Here is a 19,998-nt window from a genome sequence, read left to right on the forward strand (position 1 = left end):
GGGAAGGACTTGTTCCCAGAGCTTTGGCATCCCAGCATAAGGTTGACAGTTAGATGTAAGAGTTTTATGACAGTTACGTGCTCAAGTAATTTCAACATTCAGTGAATTCACTGGAGTCGGACCTGATTCTCCTGGTTCTTGATGACCACTGACCCGGCTGTACCAGGTGCTCAAGTGCCTTTTCTCTTTGCAGGCAGAAGGTTGAACAGCTAAAGCTGAGCTATGTTTGCCCAGCCTGCTGCTGAGGGGCACTTGAGCTTTTACCTGGTGATAAAGAATTTGCCTGGAGAGCCAAGTGCTCATCAAAATCCAAGCCGTGTTTCAAGTTGTGACCTTCCACTCTGCTCATCTGCATCTGTGGTTTTAACCATTTGGTGCTCAGCTTCCCACTCCCTTTAATACTTCTCACAGTTTTTCCAGGAGAAGTTGCCAAAAATATTAGTGTTGTCCCCTTAGGGAACAAAACCATTCCAAACTGTTTTCACTTGAACTTGAGTCCATTTCTGAGCTACCATGTATGTACTGGATGCATGTGACATTTTAGGAACCTGTATTCATTTCAGCCAATGTAAATATTTCGATAGCTGAAGTATGTGTTTGGGAACTCATTACAGAATTCTTAAATCTTGGTAGAGCAATTATTTTAATAATATCAAATCTGGGAGGGATTAATCTTTTAGATGCTGGAAGGAAATAAACCCTGACATTCTCAGTAAATGATCCAACCAGTCTTGTAGGCAAAAACTTTTATTTGGTCTGAAAGAATTATTTATATCTTACAATTCTTTTGAGTAACATGCCTAGCAATTTAATTGCTAGTTTGGTTACTCAGACGCTGATGTTTCTTCACATATGTAAATAACCCACCTATTTTAAAACATCATAGCTTAAATAACAGTCTCCCACGTCTAGTGTGTACACAATGATTTAAAATTGCTTCTGCAAAGACGCAGGGGGGAAGAATAGTTTTTGTGGCAGACATTTCATAAAATGAGTGCACACCAAGCTGAATTTGTATAAGCTGGGGCAAGAATTCAGTCTTATTAATTTAGATTGTCCTGGCATTATTACAGCTTGGGGGGAGAGGATGGAGTCCGCAACATCACCGATGCGGCTGTTGTCATTTAAATGCACAAGGTTTCACAGCATACAGCAGGAAAGCAGAGAGAGCATTTGAAAATCATACAAAGGATCAACCACAGTTTCTGATTAAGAACATTTTTTTCTTTCGTGTCTTCCTTCAAATGTAGAAAATAAAGGAATGAACATCCTTACTATGAAGTTGTTACAAGCTCATTAACTGTGTTTACATCCGAAGTAGATGCACTGAAAGGAAAGGGCTTTTTGCCTGTCAGGAGCAAATGAGCTGAATTACTCAGGTCATGTTTTGCACTCCAGCTGATTTTACCAGTGCAGGCACCAAGGCTTCAACAGATGCAGTTTTGACAATGTCTGCAATTACTTGTGAAAACTATTCTTGCACACATTGTTTCCCTGAATCTCAGACCTACTTAAAATAGACATAATGCTCCGGTTGATAGCAATTTCAGTATTTTAAAAGTAATAAGGAAGAACTGCTCAGAAGAAGTTATTTGTGCTGTAACAGTTGCTTACAATGTCTCTAGGCACAAAACCCCATCATCTGTCATTAGCAGACAGTGATTTCCAGTGATGATATCAAAGTACTGCCTATTGAAAGGGAGCTCTTTCTATAGTACACTTCCCTGGGCAGTGTTCCCTGCTAGAGAGCCTTATCTCAACACTGACTTCAGTGTGCGCCCAAGAAAACGACTCAAGCAGAGCTCAGGATGAATCAATCAAGCTAAAAACTTTAAAAAGCGGCTTCCCAACCTCAATATCTGTTCCCCGAAACAGTAGCAGCAGTAGTGTGGGAAGAGTCCTGAAAGGGTGGAGGTAGGACCATGTGCTGAACAGTAGCTTACAGGATAATTGTACAATTATATGACAATAACAACACATTAACACTTCTGTATTTAACAATGGAAGCTCCAGAAGCAAAAGGCTTCTTAAGGAGGGTAAGATAACAGGTGTCCACTATAAAAAATGAGCAAAAGCACTGCCAGCATCTCACCCCATACAGGCTCCACAGCATATCCCAAAATTTTGAAGAGGCTGAGCAGCTACTCTGCAGTGTGGGTGGAAACAGACATTTTGGTACTGGAGAGTAATGCAAGAGTGCAGCTGCCCAAACAAGGGTGGTTTGCACTATAAGCTGTATCAGGTTGATATTTCTGACCCCGTCCCAGCCTCTGGGGCTGCCAGCTCGCCCTGCACCATGAAGAGGCCTCGCTGCTTCTCTGCTGGCCTGGGGCCTCACACCACCCCTGAGGGACACCAGCCTGTGGAGGGAGTGGGCCTGGCTGCAGCCCTGCCTTCCAGGGAAGCTGTTCAAGCTCTCCCACCAGGGCGCTCTGGGCTTCAGGAGAAGCAAGGGCAACATCTTGCACTAAGGGCTGCTTCAGCGATGAGAGGCTTCAGGTTCAGGATGCCAGAGCTTGGCTCTTCAATTCTGTATGGTGTTCTCAGGACAAGGCAAGGAGCTGAACAGCTATGGAAGATTATCCTCCTGTAGCAGTGCTGCAGGGTTGCTGCTTAGACTGTTTAATTCATAACTACACTTTGAGTAAGGTGAGGAGTTTACAAATTAAAAAAAGGTGCCTAGAAAGAGGAGAAGCTGCTTCCAGTGCTGATCTGATATGGCTGATGGAGGCAGATGTGATATATACATAACTTTTTTCCACTTTGCTCACCCAACACTCTTACCTTATGACAGCCCATGCTTCTCTGTGCATTATTGAACAGGCATAGTCATATCCTGGGGAATTGCAGGAAGAGTTTGGGAATCCAGATAAATGAAAGTAAATTTAAAATACTATGACCCTGAAAGATTGATGGCATTTATTTCCGTTTCTTTGGAGCACTACAGTAAAAGCTCCAGCTTCTCATGGCATTCATGGGAAAGGACTCGGATTTTCCAAGTATCTCTTTGCATTGTCTGCAAGACACTTTGTGCAAATTTGGCATGAAGCACCTGTCACCCATCATTACAGCTGTGAATATAGCTTACCTAAGAATTATGTAATTAAAAGTTATCCATATAATTTTCAAAGGACTGATGTCACCATGTCTGAAAAGAGAAATTCTGACACGACTGTTTCAGCCCTCCCAAGGAACAGAACTGTCATCAAAATTCACACATCTCAGCCTTGTATGTAAAGTGTAAGGCTGCAAGTCTGTCATTAGCTCAGCTACTGCACTGTTGTTCCTGGCCATAATGAATCTATACTTCAGCTGGATTTTTTGGCACTTTGGTGAGAAAGCTCTGGACAGCTGGAAGAGACCTGCTCAATCATTTTTTGTTTTTTTCTTTGTATCAATTTTCCACCTGTGAAGCCCAAAATCCCACCACCAAGTGCAGCTGCAATTCCTGCTACTTTGAAGCCTGCAAGGAGACCAATAGGACCCCCCACCACTCCACCAATGACTGCACCTGCCACAGGCAGAGCTGCCAGCTTGTATTTTGCAGCCTGTAAAGGAAAAAAAAAATAGTTAGAATACTTGCCTGTGGCGATGTGCATTTTCTCCTCACTGCTCTTGGCAGTGACTTGATAGCTCAGTGATAAATAAACTTTACAAATTAGTGTTTTTTAAAAAGTATGACAGAACATGCTAAAATCAATTCAAAATCCGCTTGTGCATGCAGTTGTGAACCAGGTCCTTTCATGTGGTTCTGGCTGCTGTATACACTGGGTGTTACCTTGTCGCCACCGTTAAATCAAATCAGAAACTGAGAAAATGCTCAGACTTTTCAGTGATGGGCCTGACTCCAGCTTTGGGGTTTGTTTAGTAACTGACATGGAACAGAATGGAAATGACAGGTTATCATCAGCCTCTTGTTTAATGTTTATGTGATTCTTGTGAGCCAGTCACTGACTGCACTTGTCTTTGCAGGTAAAACGAAGTAACCACCAGAACAGTGTTTAAAAAGGTCCCCTCAAATTAAATAATTGTATTTTCGAGCAGCCTGGATGTGATAGAAAATTACAAGAGAGATTGATTTTTTTTTTCCCTGCTACCTGTGGGTCATTTTTTCCTTATTTCCTTAATTGCTGGTTCCCTCAGCATTGAAGACGGCAGATCAATGGGGTTAATACAGAGGGTGGCTGGGAGGCAGACCACCATTGATTCACCAGCAGGAGCACATCCCTACCTTTCCCAAGTTTTTGGTTCCCTCTTCAACATTCACAGCAGCACAGTTGACATGGTCTTCAATCCTGTCAATCTTCTCCTGCTGGGACTAGATGCAATGGAATTATGAGTGAGGTAACCTGCTGGGAAGCAGCAGTGAGCCAATACACACCATTTTAATGCCTGTAATCAGGGCCCCACAGCAGCTTTCATCTGCACCCGGCAGCCTTAGTGGTGCTCCATGATTAGCATCTGATGAACTCTGCTGAAACTACAAACTTACTTTGAAAAAATCTAAACTATTAAGTAATAATATGGGGTGGATATTAGACAATGTCTTGCTGCAGTTAGAGAAAACAACTCAAAACATATGATTTCTAAATCTTTTCGATGGATAGAGGAATTCACATTCTAAAAGGAAAAATAATCTAAACTAGCCTGTTTTGTTCCCTGCTGAGTCTCACATTCAAAAAAAAAAAAAAATCTATAAAGGGCATTTATAAGATCATTACCAACTCCAACATACAAAGATGCATCAAGGAATCTAAGTAGAAGTGTTTAATTATGACATTATAGAACAATGACTTCAGAAATAGTGACAGCACTGAAAAAATACTTGATGTTGCTCTGTATTTTACTGTTTGATTTTACAAAAACATTCGATCCTTTCTCCAAATGCAGTCAGTCAGATTCCCCTGCAGTCTCTCCCAGGGAACACTGAAGCAGAAGATAAAGGGGTCTGTGGGTTTGTTTGTTCTTATTTTAATCTCAGCAGTACGCAGGCTATTTTATGTCATAAAATAATGAGATGGCTGATGTTCAGCTTAAAATAAAAGGCATTCTGAACTTTTTGCCTCTTTCTAATTCAGAAACTGCTGAGTACGCCAGCTCTGGTGTTCATCGACTATGCAGTCCACCCACCTTAGATGCATGCTATTACATCTAATGATGTTCAAGTGCAAAATCCAGGAAGTCCTGGGAACAGGACCTCTTCCTTTAACCTTCAGAATAGTGAATGAACATTTTTCCAGTTCCTCTCCAGTCTAATGGTTCTTTCTTGGGTTTTTTTGTATAGATGAAGCAGCACATACTCAGCAGAAAGCACAAAAGCTAGGTTATTTATCCCTACTAACCCAACAATGAGGAGATTAAGGAACACTCCTAGGAGATGAGAATTGTGCATTTAAATTGCCTGTGGCATGGGAAGAACTAAACATTGGGAACCAACATTTTGGCAGTGCTGTGAGAGCAGAGAAAGGGCATGATAAAGGTGAGGATTTTTCTAGCACTCCTGATTAAGTGAGAAAAGGTACCTGCCAAACACACACCCTGTGCAGTGAAAGCTGTCACCACCACTACTATTAGAAACTGTAGAAATGAATAGGACCTGGGTAGAAGTCTGCAGTCAACACTGCAGAGCTTCTGCTAAGGTTCAGCTCATGGCCATGTGCACTGGTTGGAACATCATAGCTGCTCCAGTGACAAGAACTTGGGAGCAACTCCCAGCACTAATGCTGAAAGAGGAGACTGCTGCCTCCTCAAAGCGTCACCTTGGCAGAGCCCAAATCACAGGAGAGATGCATCCTCAGCTTTTTTTGTCCCCACCTAGGAGTTACCCATTCACCCTGTTTTTGTAGGACACTCTGTAGGACAGAATGCAGAATTAATACTTACACAGACTAAGAGAGAAAACTCAGTCACCAACTGGCTGAGCTCAATCAAGTCCTGCAAATAAAAAACAAATGTTATTTTGTGATAGTTGCTAAAACCAGAAGCACCAACATGGCAGGGAGGGAGTTCCAACATACCCCTTCTAAACTTTCCCAGGACTCGGCTGCATTTTCTTCCTGAGGTATTTCCGGAAGGCGGGAGTAGATCTGGATTAAACTTTGGGAGCCATCCTTCACTTCCGAGTTATATAAAGTTTCTGAATGAGAAACATGATGTTTATAAACAAATGCAATGAACCAGGATGCAGGAGGTGTGCAGGCTTTCTCACTCTTAAAGTCTCTCAAGGGTAACCTGATACTTAACCTAATTCAAGCCAAGCAACAACCCCAAAAATGATCGCATAGGGAGAAGTCTTACAGCACTACACAGTTTCTTAAAAGGATGTTATTGACAAAGAAATAGATTCACTTTATCAGCACATTTTCACAACCAGTCCTGAAATTATACTAAATTATACTCCTGAATTCAAGGTCATTTAATTCCTTTTGTATTGACCAGGCTAAGAAAACTGAGCTTGGGACAAAAACTTTTCATTTATGTATGACACACAAAAACACTGTGCTCCCAAAACTGAACACAGTTATTCATTTTATGACTGATTATCATGCTAGTGGTTTGATTTTCAGCCACTGGGAACTAAAAGAAGCTGGAGAAAACAGCTTTCAAAGTGAAAGCAGTGAAACCCAAGTAACATGGTGCCCAGCATTCCATGCTGGATCAGTTGGGTAAATGGTACTGTGAGGATGGCAGACATTTGCAGCTCAGTGCTGTACAGGAGATATTCTTCATTATATTTCTCCCTAAATTACCTGGACTAATGGAGAATATGTTAGGACAAAGTATGGTGTTAAAAATGGGGAATGACAGACACTGAGGTGGCACTGGGGAGAGCAGATACAATGGACAGACTCACCCACACCTCCTCCAGTCAGAGCCCACTCCGGAGCCACTGTGGATATCACGGACATGCGTGTAATTGCGGGCAACAAATTGAGCGGCAATAAAGAAAAATAACAAAAAAGTTTGGCTTGTCAACACAAGGATTGAGGGAGAGCTTGGGAGTCTGAAAGGCAGACTGGAGAATGTGTGTATGTAAACACAGTGCAAAGATCATCTCAATTCAAACAATTTCAGTTTTTGAAGGGAGATCATTCCTTCAGTAGGACACTGGTGTTTCCTTCCTTGGGAAGGCAGTCCCAAGAGAAAGCTTTATTATGGGGAAGGCTGGTTAGGTATGTCTAACAATACTGAAGTGTAAATATTGTATTAAAATCTTTTCAAACAATGATTGTGCCAAGGTACGATAATAATATTATATAACTGTTACAACAACAGATATGACCAATGGAAAACAAATAAATATAATCATATTCATAAAAAAATCAGTAACAGTGCATGCTTTTTCATGGAATTAATTTAAGATAAAATAAAAATGATACATTTTCATAACATTTGTCCATTTCTCAACATTTTTATCCCAATATTTCAAAATAGATTAAGGACCCAATTTTCCTACTCTCAGCTCAGTAAAAGTCTAACATCAGTGAAGTTGATATTTAGACATAATTACTAAGTCAGCAGAATAACACGAATGCACTAAGCAATTGGGGGCTTAATTTGGGCTTGTTTTTCTTTCTAATTATTTCTACCCCTTTCCCTTTAAGAATCCAGACATGGAAGGCACTTCATGTTCTACAATCATCACCTGTTCTTCCAGAGCATAACTTTGATTTATAACCTCAGATTAATTAATGTTGTATACTCAGTTCTAAAATACTGCTTTCCCCTTTTCAATATAATTAATTATATATCCAAATGTGTGCATTTTTTGAGAAAACTGTTCTGCCACATACTCTGACATTTATCACTGGTTTTGAGGATTTTATTTCATTTTAATCCTACACGATCCTATTTCAAAATCAAGTTTCTTCTGCCCAGAAAGGTGTACTCTTCCCTAATCAGCCACATGCATACTAAGTTGGTTAAAATTAAAATATTCATAATTCAAAAGCAAAATAAAAACCTCACTAAGTAAAACTGCCTCCTCCCAAGACCTTGCTCTGGTCTGTTCCTAACAATCAATGCTGACCTACTGTAGAAAAGCATATCCTTGAAAGTGTATAAATGATACCAAAGTTTTGCATGACACACATTCAAGAGAAATTAAAACTGTAATTAGGTTTACATGTTATCATTTTTTAATAACTAAAAATCAGTGAGAAAATTCCTCATGAAAATTCATTATTCACTTAAAAAAACTAAGGTGAAGAAGAAGAAGGGCGGTCACATTTGGGCTGAAAGTATGAGTAAGAAATTTATATTCACTACTTCACTTTTTATCAAGTCTAACCAATTTTAATAGAATTGAGAATGGGAAGTGACTCCACCAGTTCATTTATACAGCATCTCCAAAGAAATACAATAATACAAAACATCTCTGCAGATTTCACAGAGGAGCTTTACACCTCATTACACGCGAGATAAAAATCTAATGCTGTGGAAGATTGAATATGTTGCTTAAAAGATTTTAGTAATTTTAAGAGTGGAGTCTCACCTTTTGTTAATATTTGTTTAATATGCAATTAAATTCCATTTCTATTAGCCCTCAGTTGAGGATGGTGAATGGGGGAAGGGACTGTATCATATCACTGACATGCTTTCTAAATGGGAGATTTGAATTTGTAAACTCCTTCCTTCTCTACCAGATGGGAAGCAACATGCTTCAAAGAACAGGCACGTATTGAACCTCCTTTGATTAAGATCAACAGCCAAGATTTGCTTTCAGGACTGCAGCCTCTAAGCACAAAAGAATAGGCAATATACTGTGTCTGGGTTAGCAATTCAACAGGGCTGCTTGCACAGGAAGGCAAACTTGAAAAAAAAAAATCTGTTTAATTGTATTTAGTTGTCTGCCTGTCTGTCTGTTTCACTTTAAATGGGGTGAATTAATTCCACACTCCTGAGCAGACTTGCAGATGCCTGTCATTCCAGCAATATTTTTTCTGTTCTTCTCATCCCCATCTTTCTGATCAATTTATTGTCCTTCTGAAGTGCTGTTATACTCAATGTCCTCCATACTTCAAAGGTATTCCACCTTGATTTCAGAAGCAATCCTGTTCTTTGAAATTAAACTTTAGTTGCCATGTGCCACCTATGTAATTGTGGGGTTGTATAAAAAAGAAAAGCAGTAAGCCAGGACAAGGCCTTTCCAATAGAATACTGGAATGTACTGAGAACAACTGAAGAAAGTCACCAAGAGAAAAGATATCTTAAATTTAGTTCTGATCCAAACAGAGAAGAGCTCACAAAGAGACTGAAGGTAATGGCTAATATATATGAAGGGAATCACTGAATATTGAAGACAATGAGTTCCCCACAAAAGACATGTCAACAAATTGGGTAAAATTAATAGAAATTATGTGGAAGAACCGGACTGCAGAATTGCTGGCAGACACTAAAAAACAGGCTGCACTGAAGATGACACCAAATTGTCCTGATGCAAAGGAGGATGTTTATGGCTTCAGCAAGAGCTCTTCAATGCCCTGGATGTCAAGAATTTGACACACAATATGAGTACAAAGAAAAATATAAACACAGAAAGTTAATATCAGAAAGACCAGGACATAAATACGTTGCAACTACCAAGGGGAATAAATGGTAGCAAGGAAGTTTCTGTGAGTGTTTTTGAAGCTAGAGGGAGACCAAAGAAGTATAAGTGCATTGCCAGATAAAAAGGTCCCTTTAAGCAGATCTCTGATGCAATTAACTTAAATAAGAAAGAAAAAGAGAGAGAGGCAGAAACAAAGAGAAGAGGTCAAAAATATTTAGATGAGCTAGGCCTATTTAGGGTCTGAGGGTTTGATGAAATTCACTCCAGAGCATTTTTAAGAAACAGCCTCTGAAATTTCAAGCGTATTTTTAAGAACTTCAATAAGGTGGTCCCAGAGGACTGCAAGAGAGTTTGAAATCCACAAAGATATTAGGACAAACTACTTAATAACCAATTACAAGATGCTGAAGGTGTTGAAGAGGTCAAGATTTGTATGTCAGAAGCTAATTCAATCTTTTCTGTTGGCCTTGGAAGAAGAGAGGTTTTTACAGTGGGGGTGGTGAGGGACTGGCACAGGTTGGCCAGAGAAGTTGTGGATGCCCTCACCCCTGGAACAGTTCAAGGCCAGGCTGGATGGGGCTCTGAGCAGCCTGGTCTGTTGGAGGTGTCCCTGTCCATGGCAGGATCTAGATGATCATCTACATCTTCTAACCCAAACGGTTCTATGACTCTGTATTTGATATATCTTGATGTTCACAAGGTTTTCTGATACTACTGCACATGACATTCTTGAAAGCAAGCCCGGTCATCAAATCTACTTCTCTCCCTGCTCAACCACGAGGGTCATTGGCTTGTTAATCACCCTTGAAAGAGTTCTTGTAGTTCTGCATGCAACAACAAGAAGGGTCATAAAAACAAATCTGACAGCAGGTTCTTCTACAGTGCCACTGACTAAGAATGCTCTTTAGATTTTTAAGACACATGAAATGCTCAAATAATTTTAAGTAATACTGCTACTGCAGCAATCAAACTAATTACAGATATGTGGAAGGGTTTAATCCTGATGTAACCAGCTTTCTCACAGGTCATCAGGAGAGAGCACTAGCCAGCACCAGGGCATCATACAGACTTCTCCTGAAGACAGAATGGTAGAACAAGGATTGAAAGACATTTTATACAGAAAGGAGGGAAGACCAGCAAACATGTCTGATTTCTAGCATATCACTATGTGTTTTCAAAACATTTATTTAAATGGATTTATAGTCTTTTCTTCTTTCTTGTCAGTTACCAAGTTAAAATGTTACAGGAAGAGATGTTTTTCTTTACCTAGAGACTTTCTCCTCTTTTCCATATATTTCAGCAATGCTGTATTACACTGTCATATAAAAATCTTCTTGGTTTTTTTTAGTTCAGTGAAAATGGCCAAAATGATTACTTGCACATCATCAAGTGTTTTGCAGGGGAGGGGAAAAGAAGCCAAGCTATCTTGAAACATGAATGTAAGTATTCTGCTTCCTATGAACAGTCCACTATTTCAAGATCCAAGGCTACAGGATCTTTCTCATGGAAGGCCATAGATACTTAATTTTTAAAAATACTTAAGCATTTTCTGCTTATCAAAATTCAGTTACAGGTCATGACAAAAGTGTGGTGTAGGGAAAGGAATCTACTTCTTCATTAACAGTACTCTTCAACTGAAATCTCATTTGTTTACTTCATTTACATCTGGTCAGAGAAACTGCATACTGGATACAATGATAAAGATACAATAAATAGAGAAATTAAATTCTACTACCTTGTCCTAGAGTTGCAGATCTGGTTAAAGAGGCATCCTCCTGTCCTCTGAGTTGCCTTTTAAGTTCTTCTGCAGATTCAGAATGCAGCTCCAGGAAGTCCTTAATGGCAGTTGAAGCTTCCTCTTTAATGGGATTTATCATTCTCTGCAGAACTGGGATGTCTTCCTGCCGGACTCGCAAACAGAGTTTCTCCATCTCTCTCATATTGGCACGGAGTTGCTGCAAGAGTATTAAGAGTTATTTTGTAGCTTACTGCGTGAGAACACCAGACACCTTCAGTGCCTGGGAAGCACCTATCACCTTTATGATCAAGGGAGAAACATTTTTGAAGCCATGGCCACAACTATTTTGATTTTCTGGCTGCCAATTCTGTACTTTATCCACTTCTCAAAATCACTTTATTTTCGGTTTCAATTAAAGTATTTAACTAATTAATTCACTGTGTAATTGCTGAAGTTATTTCTGTTTCTCTGATCAATTTAGGTCTTTGCCAAAATATTTACACAAGCTTCAACAAATTGCAATAATATCCAAATAAAGTAAGTGATTGTTTCTCAAAATTTGCTTATTTTGTAATAAAAAGTGACTGTGGCGATCACAGGACCTCAGGATACAGTCATTCATAACCCCCAACTACCCCAGAACTATCATTTTCATTTTGTGAAGATGACTTCAGAGACAAAGAAGAAGGATTACTTTTTTCTTGTAATTTTTTTTTCAGATAAAGAACAAATATATTTATTTGATTGGAATCTCAAATAGAAATATTTCTTTAGTTACAAGAGTTTTGAGAAGATATAAACTATTCACATCTACCAAGAAGAGTATGTGTGCAGGCATTTCCCACAAGATAAATTTCTTTCTACATTCAAGGGGTTTTTTACTGCCTGGGCTTTTAAAATCTAAAAATGCACACAAATTTTCTCTTCCTGCAAATGAAAAGAAGAAATTCACGGTTTAAATTATATCACTTATTGTTTTAGGACAGAGTTTTTACCTAATTATAAAAAAATAAGACTGTAATAAAAATATATTCTCTCCATTACAATGATAGAATAAATTATATTCTTTGTTGCACTTTTAACCAATTGTTTTGAATATTCTTCTCTGTCGTGGTTTGATGCAGCTAAGTGTCAAGCACACGAAATCTGTTACTTTCATCAAGAGAAAATAAGAAAATATTGAGGAAAACTAGAGAGCTGTGAGGCAAAACAGGTTCAAACTTAAACAGTTGCGGTACAAAGAAAGAGTTTTACTACTAACAGAATTAGAAGTAAAAAGAAGAAAGAAGAAATTAAAGCAAACCTCCCCCTCCCCTCCCCCCCCCCCCAGCACTTCCCTCCTTTTACCCAAGTCGCACAAAGGATAACAGAACATGGGATGTTAGTCAGTGTTGCAGTTCTTGAAAAGTCTCTCTCTTATACTTAAGGAAAAAAAGGTTTTCTTCAGCTGCATGTGGTTCCCAACCTGCCACCAACAACAGACCCGCCTGGAAAGAAACAATCTGCTGTGGTGTAAAACATCTCTTCCATGAAAAATCTCACAGTTCCTTCACACTGCCAAACATAGGCTATCACATGGGGTTATTAATCTTTTTAAGGATGAGTTATTTTGGCCTAAACACAAAGGCTTTCTTTGCCACAAGTCTCTAAAAGCCTCTCACTGCTTCTATACAGCCTGGCATAGGCACTCTTCACAATCTTCACGGGCCCCACCTTGGGTGCCACTAATTATTTGTGCCAGTTTGGACAAATTTGGAGGAAAATATCCTCTGATAGAAGGCAGGTTACAACCATCCCTCCCCCACCAGGTTCGGGAAAAAAAAGTTTTCCTCTGAGGAAAGTGAAAGAGATAAAACCTATTTATTTAACAAACACACAGGAAAAAGATAATAATGCTGAATAATAAAACCTTTTGCTGTGGAGAGGAACTTGGGAAAATTTCAGAGTCCTTCTGTAGGTGTGGTCTCTCTCCTCCTCCTTGGAGCTGGGTCAGTGTAGGCCCACCTCCGGGGCCTCGGTGGAAAATTCTCCCGATGTGTTCTGATGTTGAAACAGTCCAGAAGAGAAGGGAAAAAAACCCAAAGTCCCAGGAAAACAAAGTTCAACTCTCCATCTCCCTCTGGAGAAAAGGAGCTGAAAGCTGGCTGAAAAGCAAGCTGGGTGCTTCCTCTGCTCTTGCTGCTGCAGAAGCAGAGGAGTCTGTATCTATCTCTGTGTCCTTGAACAACTGCTTTGAAAAGTTTGCTTGGTTTTTTTTCCTCTTCCCCCCTCTCAGGCTCAGTTTAAAGGCACAGAAAGGCACAAAATTAATTTCTGGGCATAGAGCAGCGATAGGGGATACACATCATAAAGTCACCCCAAGACATTCTCATAACAGAACAAGAGAATGGATTGACACCAATGAGTGGTTAGAAACAGAAAGGTTTTCTTCCAGAATACAAACCAGGTACAGGTAATGCCTTAGAAAGGCAAAACTGCCTATCTGGAAAAGCAAGAACTAGATGGAACTAATTTTATTTATATACACTAGTGGGATTAATTGCTTTTAATATTTCTGAAAAAAATAGTAGAAAATACAATTAGAGAAGAAGGAAGGAAATTATTCAACAACATGTTGAAGTAACATTGCACAAGCTTCCAAAGAAAGAACTACTGATTCGTTAAAATCATGTGTCAAATTACTAAGATTAGATTATGTTGTATGCTTAAATTAAGAGTACTATTAGCCAAATTAGGCTGCATTATTCAAGACTAACCTCAGGTAAAACCACTGATTGACCATTTAAAAAAAGGGAGATGAAAAAACGAAAAACTTTGGAAAACACTGAGTTGAATTAGAAACATGGTAGCCAGTAACTTTCCTCATACATTTCTCATCTCAGCCTACCTCGCTCTTCCTGGTATCTTCCCCCCATGGTCTGCCCCTAAGTACTGAAAAAAGGAGATGTCATAGTGCACCATGTGCCAAAATTCTTGGTTTATAGAATCTTGGAATTTCATTTAAGAAACAAAATGGGACTATCTAGACATAACACTTAATTATCTGGTTTCTGAGAACTAAATGCAGGGAACCAAGGTTCATCCTGCTGTTTTATTTCAGGAAACAAAATTATTATTATCCTGTATTTGGCCACAATGGAGACAAGAAACCAATAAAAGACACATCAAACAAAGCTTGTGAAACAGTGACAACAGAGTTTGCAATGAGAGAATAATGGTTCCACAGCAGCTTCTTCTAAAGGAAAAGGAGAATTTCACAGTTGAAATTGAGTTAAAACATAGCTCTGCTTGGGATCAGTACCACTGCAGCTGCTGCCAGGGCAAATTACAAGTCCTGTGCAGGGACCAACACAACACAACTGGCTGATGGAAGTTTGCACAGATCCTGAACAGAAGCTTCAAGAAGTATGAACTGCTCACCCTAAGAAATGTCTAAACCAGCTCCTCACTTCCACTGTTCATGATTACCCTGCTGATCAAAGAGAGATACTTCTGAGCAAGAAGATGGAGGAATTGGATGATGATATCCACGTATTTAGTGAAATTTAATTTTAGTAGCTCTTCCTTTTTGGTTTTGAAGAGAGGACTCTTGTTCCACGTACTGTCAATTAAACAGAAGGTGAATGGATTCAGCCTAGCAAGAAAGTTCAGCCCTGCTGCGAGGAGAGACATCCCAGGAGCTCACCAGGGTGTAACATTATAAATGTTATGGATATGCAAATGACTGTGACTTCTTTTCATAATAATTTTAATGCCACAGTTTAATTTCTAGGTAGAGCATAAAAGTGTATTGCTCTCATCCCAACTGTATGCACTTTTAAAACCAAGCTTATTTAGCGAGGAAGGTAATACAAAATTCTCTTTTCATTTGTGGGAACTCCTGAGTTTTGAACTCTCCAAATTCAACCCAAAAGACATGGAATTTCTCTTTATAATAATTGCAATTTTGGTCCATTGACTTCCAAAACCAAACAACAATCTTTGTTTCAAATGGCTTTCTCACAAAAACCGTAGGAAAATAAAACTGGTGAAAACCTTGGGAAGTTATCCCTTCAATGCATGATCTGCTGTCCCTATATTATTTCTTCATGAAGAGCTACAATGTCCTTCATGCCATACTGCCAGAATTCATTATTCTCTAGCACTTCCTTATGTCTAGCAGAAATCTCCCTGACCTCAGTTTAAACCAAGTATTTCTAATCCTCTCTGTTCAAAACAGGAAAAAACAAGCCCTATCCTCCTTGCAGCCATCCTCTCCCTGTTTGCAGACAGACAGCACAATGCTGTCAGGTGTTCTTTGGGCAAAATAACTAATTTGTTGATCTTTACAAGAAGTCTTGTTTTCTCAGTTTCTGACTGCATTCACTGGTCTCTCTCTATTCACTTCATGCCTTCCGTAGAAGCGTGGTGCCCAAACTGGACTGACTATTCTGCCTGGGATCCTACTACTGCTGATCAAAGAGATTGCAGGAGAAACCACACTGACTGCTCTCCCATTTATATATCCTAAGTTATTTGGCTTTTTTTGATCACTACCACACAGTCAGTTCACTTTCTACTCTGTGTCCCTCAAGTCTTACAAAATTCTCGGCCTAGGTCAAAGGAACTCTGAGTTTAAGGATCTCTCTACCCTGCAGATGGCCACAGTAATGAGCTGATAACAGAAACAATCTCCTGCAGAAATAAAGTTCTCTGCACTACTCCTCATGCCCTCACAGCATATCTACACCGTATGCCAGAGGTACCTAACCTGAAGATCATTTTAGAGATGTCACAGAAGACCTGAGCCATATAACTGAACTTTGAAGATTTATGCAAAAAAAGAGCTGATCAGAAACAATCTTTTACTTGTAAACCATTTTCAGCTGAACTAGAAACCATAAAAGTGAAAAAGAAAAAAAAGAAACAGATTAACATTTTTCAAGCAGCTTTCCATGTTAGAGCAACACAGTGGAGAGACCATACCTGCCTAAACGTGTTTTGCACAACAGAGTCTCTTTTCATGGGCTGAATACACACTAAAGCCAGTGTCTCAGTTTTGGAGTCAAAACGTCAGGAGGAAACACTCCGGAGTGAGTGTCTCCTCCGCAGGGGAAAGGAGTAAGACCCACCAGTAAGACAAGTGGGTCATAGCAAGTGAGAGTGGAAAAAACCAAACTGTTTATTAACACCCAAACAAAACAGGGTAGAACAGGATTAAAAAAAACCCCTCAAAATACAACAAATTCCTGGAGAGGGAACAGACACCTGGGCTTGGACCAGCCAGGGCCACCTCGCGGGCTTGCCCCCGCAGGCTCCCTGGACCAGCGAAGAGGGAAGGGAGGCACTGAGGCAAGGGGAAGGGAAGGGAAAAAAGAACGAGAAAACCCAACAGAGCCTTTTCCCAGCCAGCTGGAACACAAAGCAACCCCAAAAAGCAGCACAGCGCTCCCGGCGCACTCCCTCCCGCGCCCTGCCCAGGCCCTGGAGCCCTTGGGCTGAGCCGTTCAGCCGCCCCGCACTTGGGTCCCGCGGCTCTGGCCCCGCCCCCGGGCCCATCCTAAAGGCACAGCGTCCTTGGGCATTGAGCGGACGGGTAAGGAGTAAAGCAGCTTCACAGCATCACCCCAGGACAGCCAGACTGTTCATCCACTGCATTTTTCCTTTTTTTTTTTTTTTTGGTTTAATGTCTTATTTCCTCTCTAGTAACTGCAGCATTTCCTTTCCTCTCACCACAGGAATGATCAGGGCAGTCCTTAGATGTTACAACAAAATACTGCCATTTCATTGAAATTAGCTTAAACCTTGCAATAATTAACTAATTGTGTGGTACAGTCAGCATGTATGTGGGCAAAGCCTAGAAAACTGCAAATTCATTCAGGCCCTAACATTTTAAGAAGTCCATGGACTGTCCCTAAAAATGAAAATATACAAGAGCACATTCAGAAAAACTAATACATGATATACAAGAGTTATTTTCTCAATATTTTTGAAGGTGTCTCTTCACACTCTGTGCATAGATTTATCTGTTTTCTTCACTTTCCTTTATAGAAGTTTTTAAAGTGGCACCCAGTCACCCGAAAGCAGAGCAACACATGTACGCTCATCTATACTTCTATTATAATTTTGACCATCACCAAAAGTACAACAGAAGTAATTATTCTGGGTAAACTGAAAATTCAGAAAAATGGCTAATTATGTGCACATGGATTAAATGTAGAATGGCTGTGCATATATTTGTCTAAAACCTGTGGCGGATGCCTTGGGTCAATATTGACTTAGGGATTCCTAATGTATTTTTACAACATCTAATTTTGAGAGCAAAGTGTGTGCTTGCAGAGAACATTTGGTATCACAATAATTAATCTGATTTCTTCGCAAACAAACAGATCACAAGTCCATTGGTAAACATTTAAACAGCTTACAGCAAACACATTCTACATGTCATATAATTTATTATCAAGTACTCCAGACTTCTAACTATTTAATTAAAACAAAGAGCCAGTCTGCTCTTCTTTCATGCACCCAGATACTTTTTCTGCTCTCTGGGTATCAGAATGTGAACCACTTTAATGCATCTAGATCTGTACCCAGAGCTAGAAGCAATAAGCATTAAATAAAATGTAAGAAAATTTATTTTGACAGAGAGTGAAAACAGCAATCTTTAGATTCAAGACAAATATAAATGTTTCTAGAGACATATAAACAGTTTTCTTATTAAAGCACTTAAAATATCTAAAAAGAACATCTTCAACTTTTTTTTTCTCTAATTATTCATAGATTTTTGTCTTGCTAAAGAAATGATACTGATAATTTAAAGTTACAAGAGAAGCTTTTCCCACAACTCAGATGTGAAAACAGATTAGAGAACAGACATAAGAAAACACAGGCTTACTACACCATACCTGTTAAAAGGCCATTGTTTTAATAGAATTTCCACCTTAGGAAGACTCTTTGAATATGAAGAATAAACTTGTATTCAAATTTCAAAAGTACTTGGTGGAAAATCAAAATAAACACTCAAATCTCCAATTAGCAGAAAAATCAACAGGATTTCACATGTAACTTCATATCATCTACACTAAATAGAAAGCTCATTAACACCTTCCATTCCTCAAAAAAGATACATATCTCCAGCTCTCCCTACCATCTAATTCCATTGTTCAATCAGGATTAAGTTCTTCTTTCTGAGGCGAGCCGCTTTTGTGTTTTTGTCATTTTTAGTCTGGTCTAATTTCCCACAAGTGTCAGTAAGACACTGAAACAAAGATGGGAATTTACAGCATTAAAACTGCTGCGAGATGCATTGGTTTAGGACTGTGACACCTGTGCAGGCAAATCCTGGTTGTCTACATGCAGTGTAGGTCACTTACAGTAGCAAAGACAGGTCCCACCTCTGAACAACATTTATGAAACGAACACAAGATGCCTCTCCTGGCGAACACACGTCTGTCCCCAGAATACTGGCAGTGCAGCTGCTCCAGCCACTAGATGCTGTACCTGCCTCAGCAAACTTAGTGCTGCAGATCTGGTCACTGTGTTCTTCTGTACTGATAATCTTCTTTGGCTGTGTGCGATTTAGCTGATGTCTGGCTGAGCTTCTTGCATCATTTTCATCAAGACATAGGTATTTTTAGAAACAGTGTAAGATTCCCAGTGTGCTGAGTTATGGATGACTATGCATGAAGTCACTGAGATGATGCCCGTGTTGACAAATGTGCCGGTATTTCCTCCCTTGACAATATCATGCACGTAACAACAGATGTGATCACCAAACTAGTAGTCCAGATGTTCTCTATGTCTGAAATCATGCTTTAAAATTAGCAGTATCCCTTATTGCAATAGCTGTCTTCTAATTTAACAATGTAAGAGGATAGTTTGCAAAAGATCACAGTCTCCAAACTTTTGCTTCTTCAAGAACATGGAAACATTTCTGACTGTATTTGCCTCATAGGACACAATCAGGAAATTCCTACCTTTCAGATGAAGTAAAGCAAAACTGTGTGCTTGTCAAACCCACCTGTCAAATATATGTCTCTCTGAAGGTCCATCCCTGAGGTAACCAGAACTACGTATGTAATTTAACCCCATCAGTAGCACAGCCATTTTCATATCCTTACCTGAACTGTTCGGCCTGCATTGATGTGCTCTTCGTGCAATCTGTCCCAGAGCCTGCATCTCTGATACTAAAACAGAGGAAAACGACTCCTTAGAATTGCTATTTTTACCAACTGGCTATGCAGAAAAAAAGCCACCTTTGGTAAATGATCACTAGTTTTCCAAAACTGACAGTAAAGAAGTCCAGTCATAAACAGTTCCACTGCAAAATTAGAGAGGTAAATAGCAATGTATTTTGTGAAAAAATTTGTACAGTATATTTTACTGAAGTACAGACAACCAGGGTTTCAGCATCATTTTTTAACATCCAAGTGATATTGCATCCTGACACTGCTGTGGCATAATTCACTTGGCAGTAGAACAAGTGGCAGAAGAAGGAGAAAAGAATGGAATTGTGAATAAGCAGTACTGGTCATACAGGACAATGAGGTATCTGGTACTATTGACACAGAAAATGGCATTCATTACACAATGCTACTGTCTACATTTACACTCAACATTTCTACATAGCTACAAACACAGCTACAAGAGCCAACAGGCCAGATCTGGCACCTTCATGAGGCCCCACTAACTTCAGTGGGCAACTATTCATACAGTACTGCCCGCAGACCCG

At 39.6% G+C, this 19,998-nt stretch overlaps 1 protein-coding gene across 3 annotated transcripts in view; it reads right to left on the reverse strand.

The window, feature by feature from the left end:
- Nucleotides 1-729: 729 nt before the first annotated feature.
- The window catches only part of STX17 (syntaxin 17), a 28,634-nt gene continuing 9,365 nt past the window's right edge, over nt 730-19,998 (reverse strand). For all 3 annotated transcript variants that reach the window (XM_032120257.1, XM_032120266.1, XM_032120251.1), the window contains exons 3-8: nt 19,388-19,453; nt 11,286-11,505; nt 6,018-6,136; nt 5,884-5,934; nt 4,232-4,318; nt 730-3,548 (exon numbers count right to left, since the gene is read on the reverse strand). In XM_032120257.1, the coding sequence (XP_031976148.1) occupies nt 3,309-3,548; nt 4,232-4,318; nt 5,884-5,934; nt 6,018-6,136; nt 11,286-11,505; nt 19,388-19,453 (783 nt within the window). In that variant the 3' untranslated portion in view covers nt 730-3,308. The remainder of the gene's footprint in view (nt 3,549-4,231; nt 4,319-5,883; nt 5,935-6,017; nt 6,137-11,285; nt 11,506-19,387; nt 19,454-19,998) is intronic.

The sequence above is a fragment of the Corvus moneduloides genome, chromosome 1, assembly GCF_009650955.1.
Source record: "Corvus moneduloides isolate bCorMon1 chromosome 1, bCorMon1.pri, whole genome shotgun sequence".
Taxonomy (NCBI): domain Eukaryota; kingdom Metazoa; phylum Chordata; class Aves; order Passeriformes; family Corvidae; genus Corvus; species Corvus moneduloides.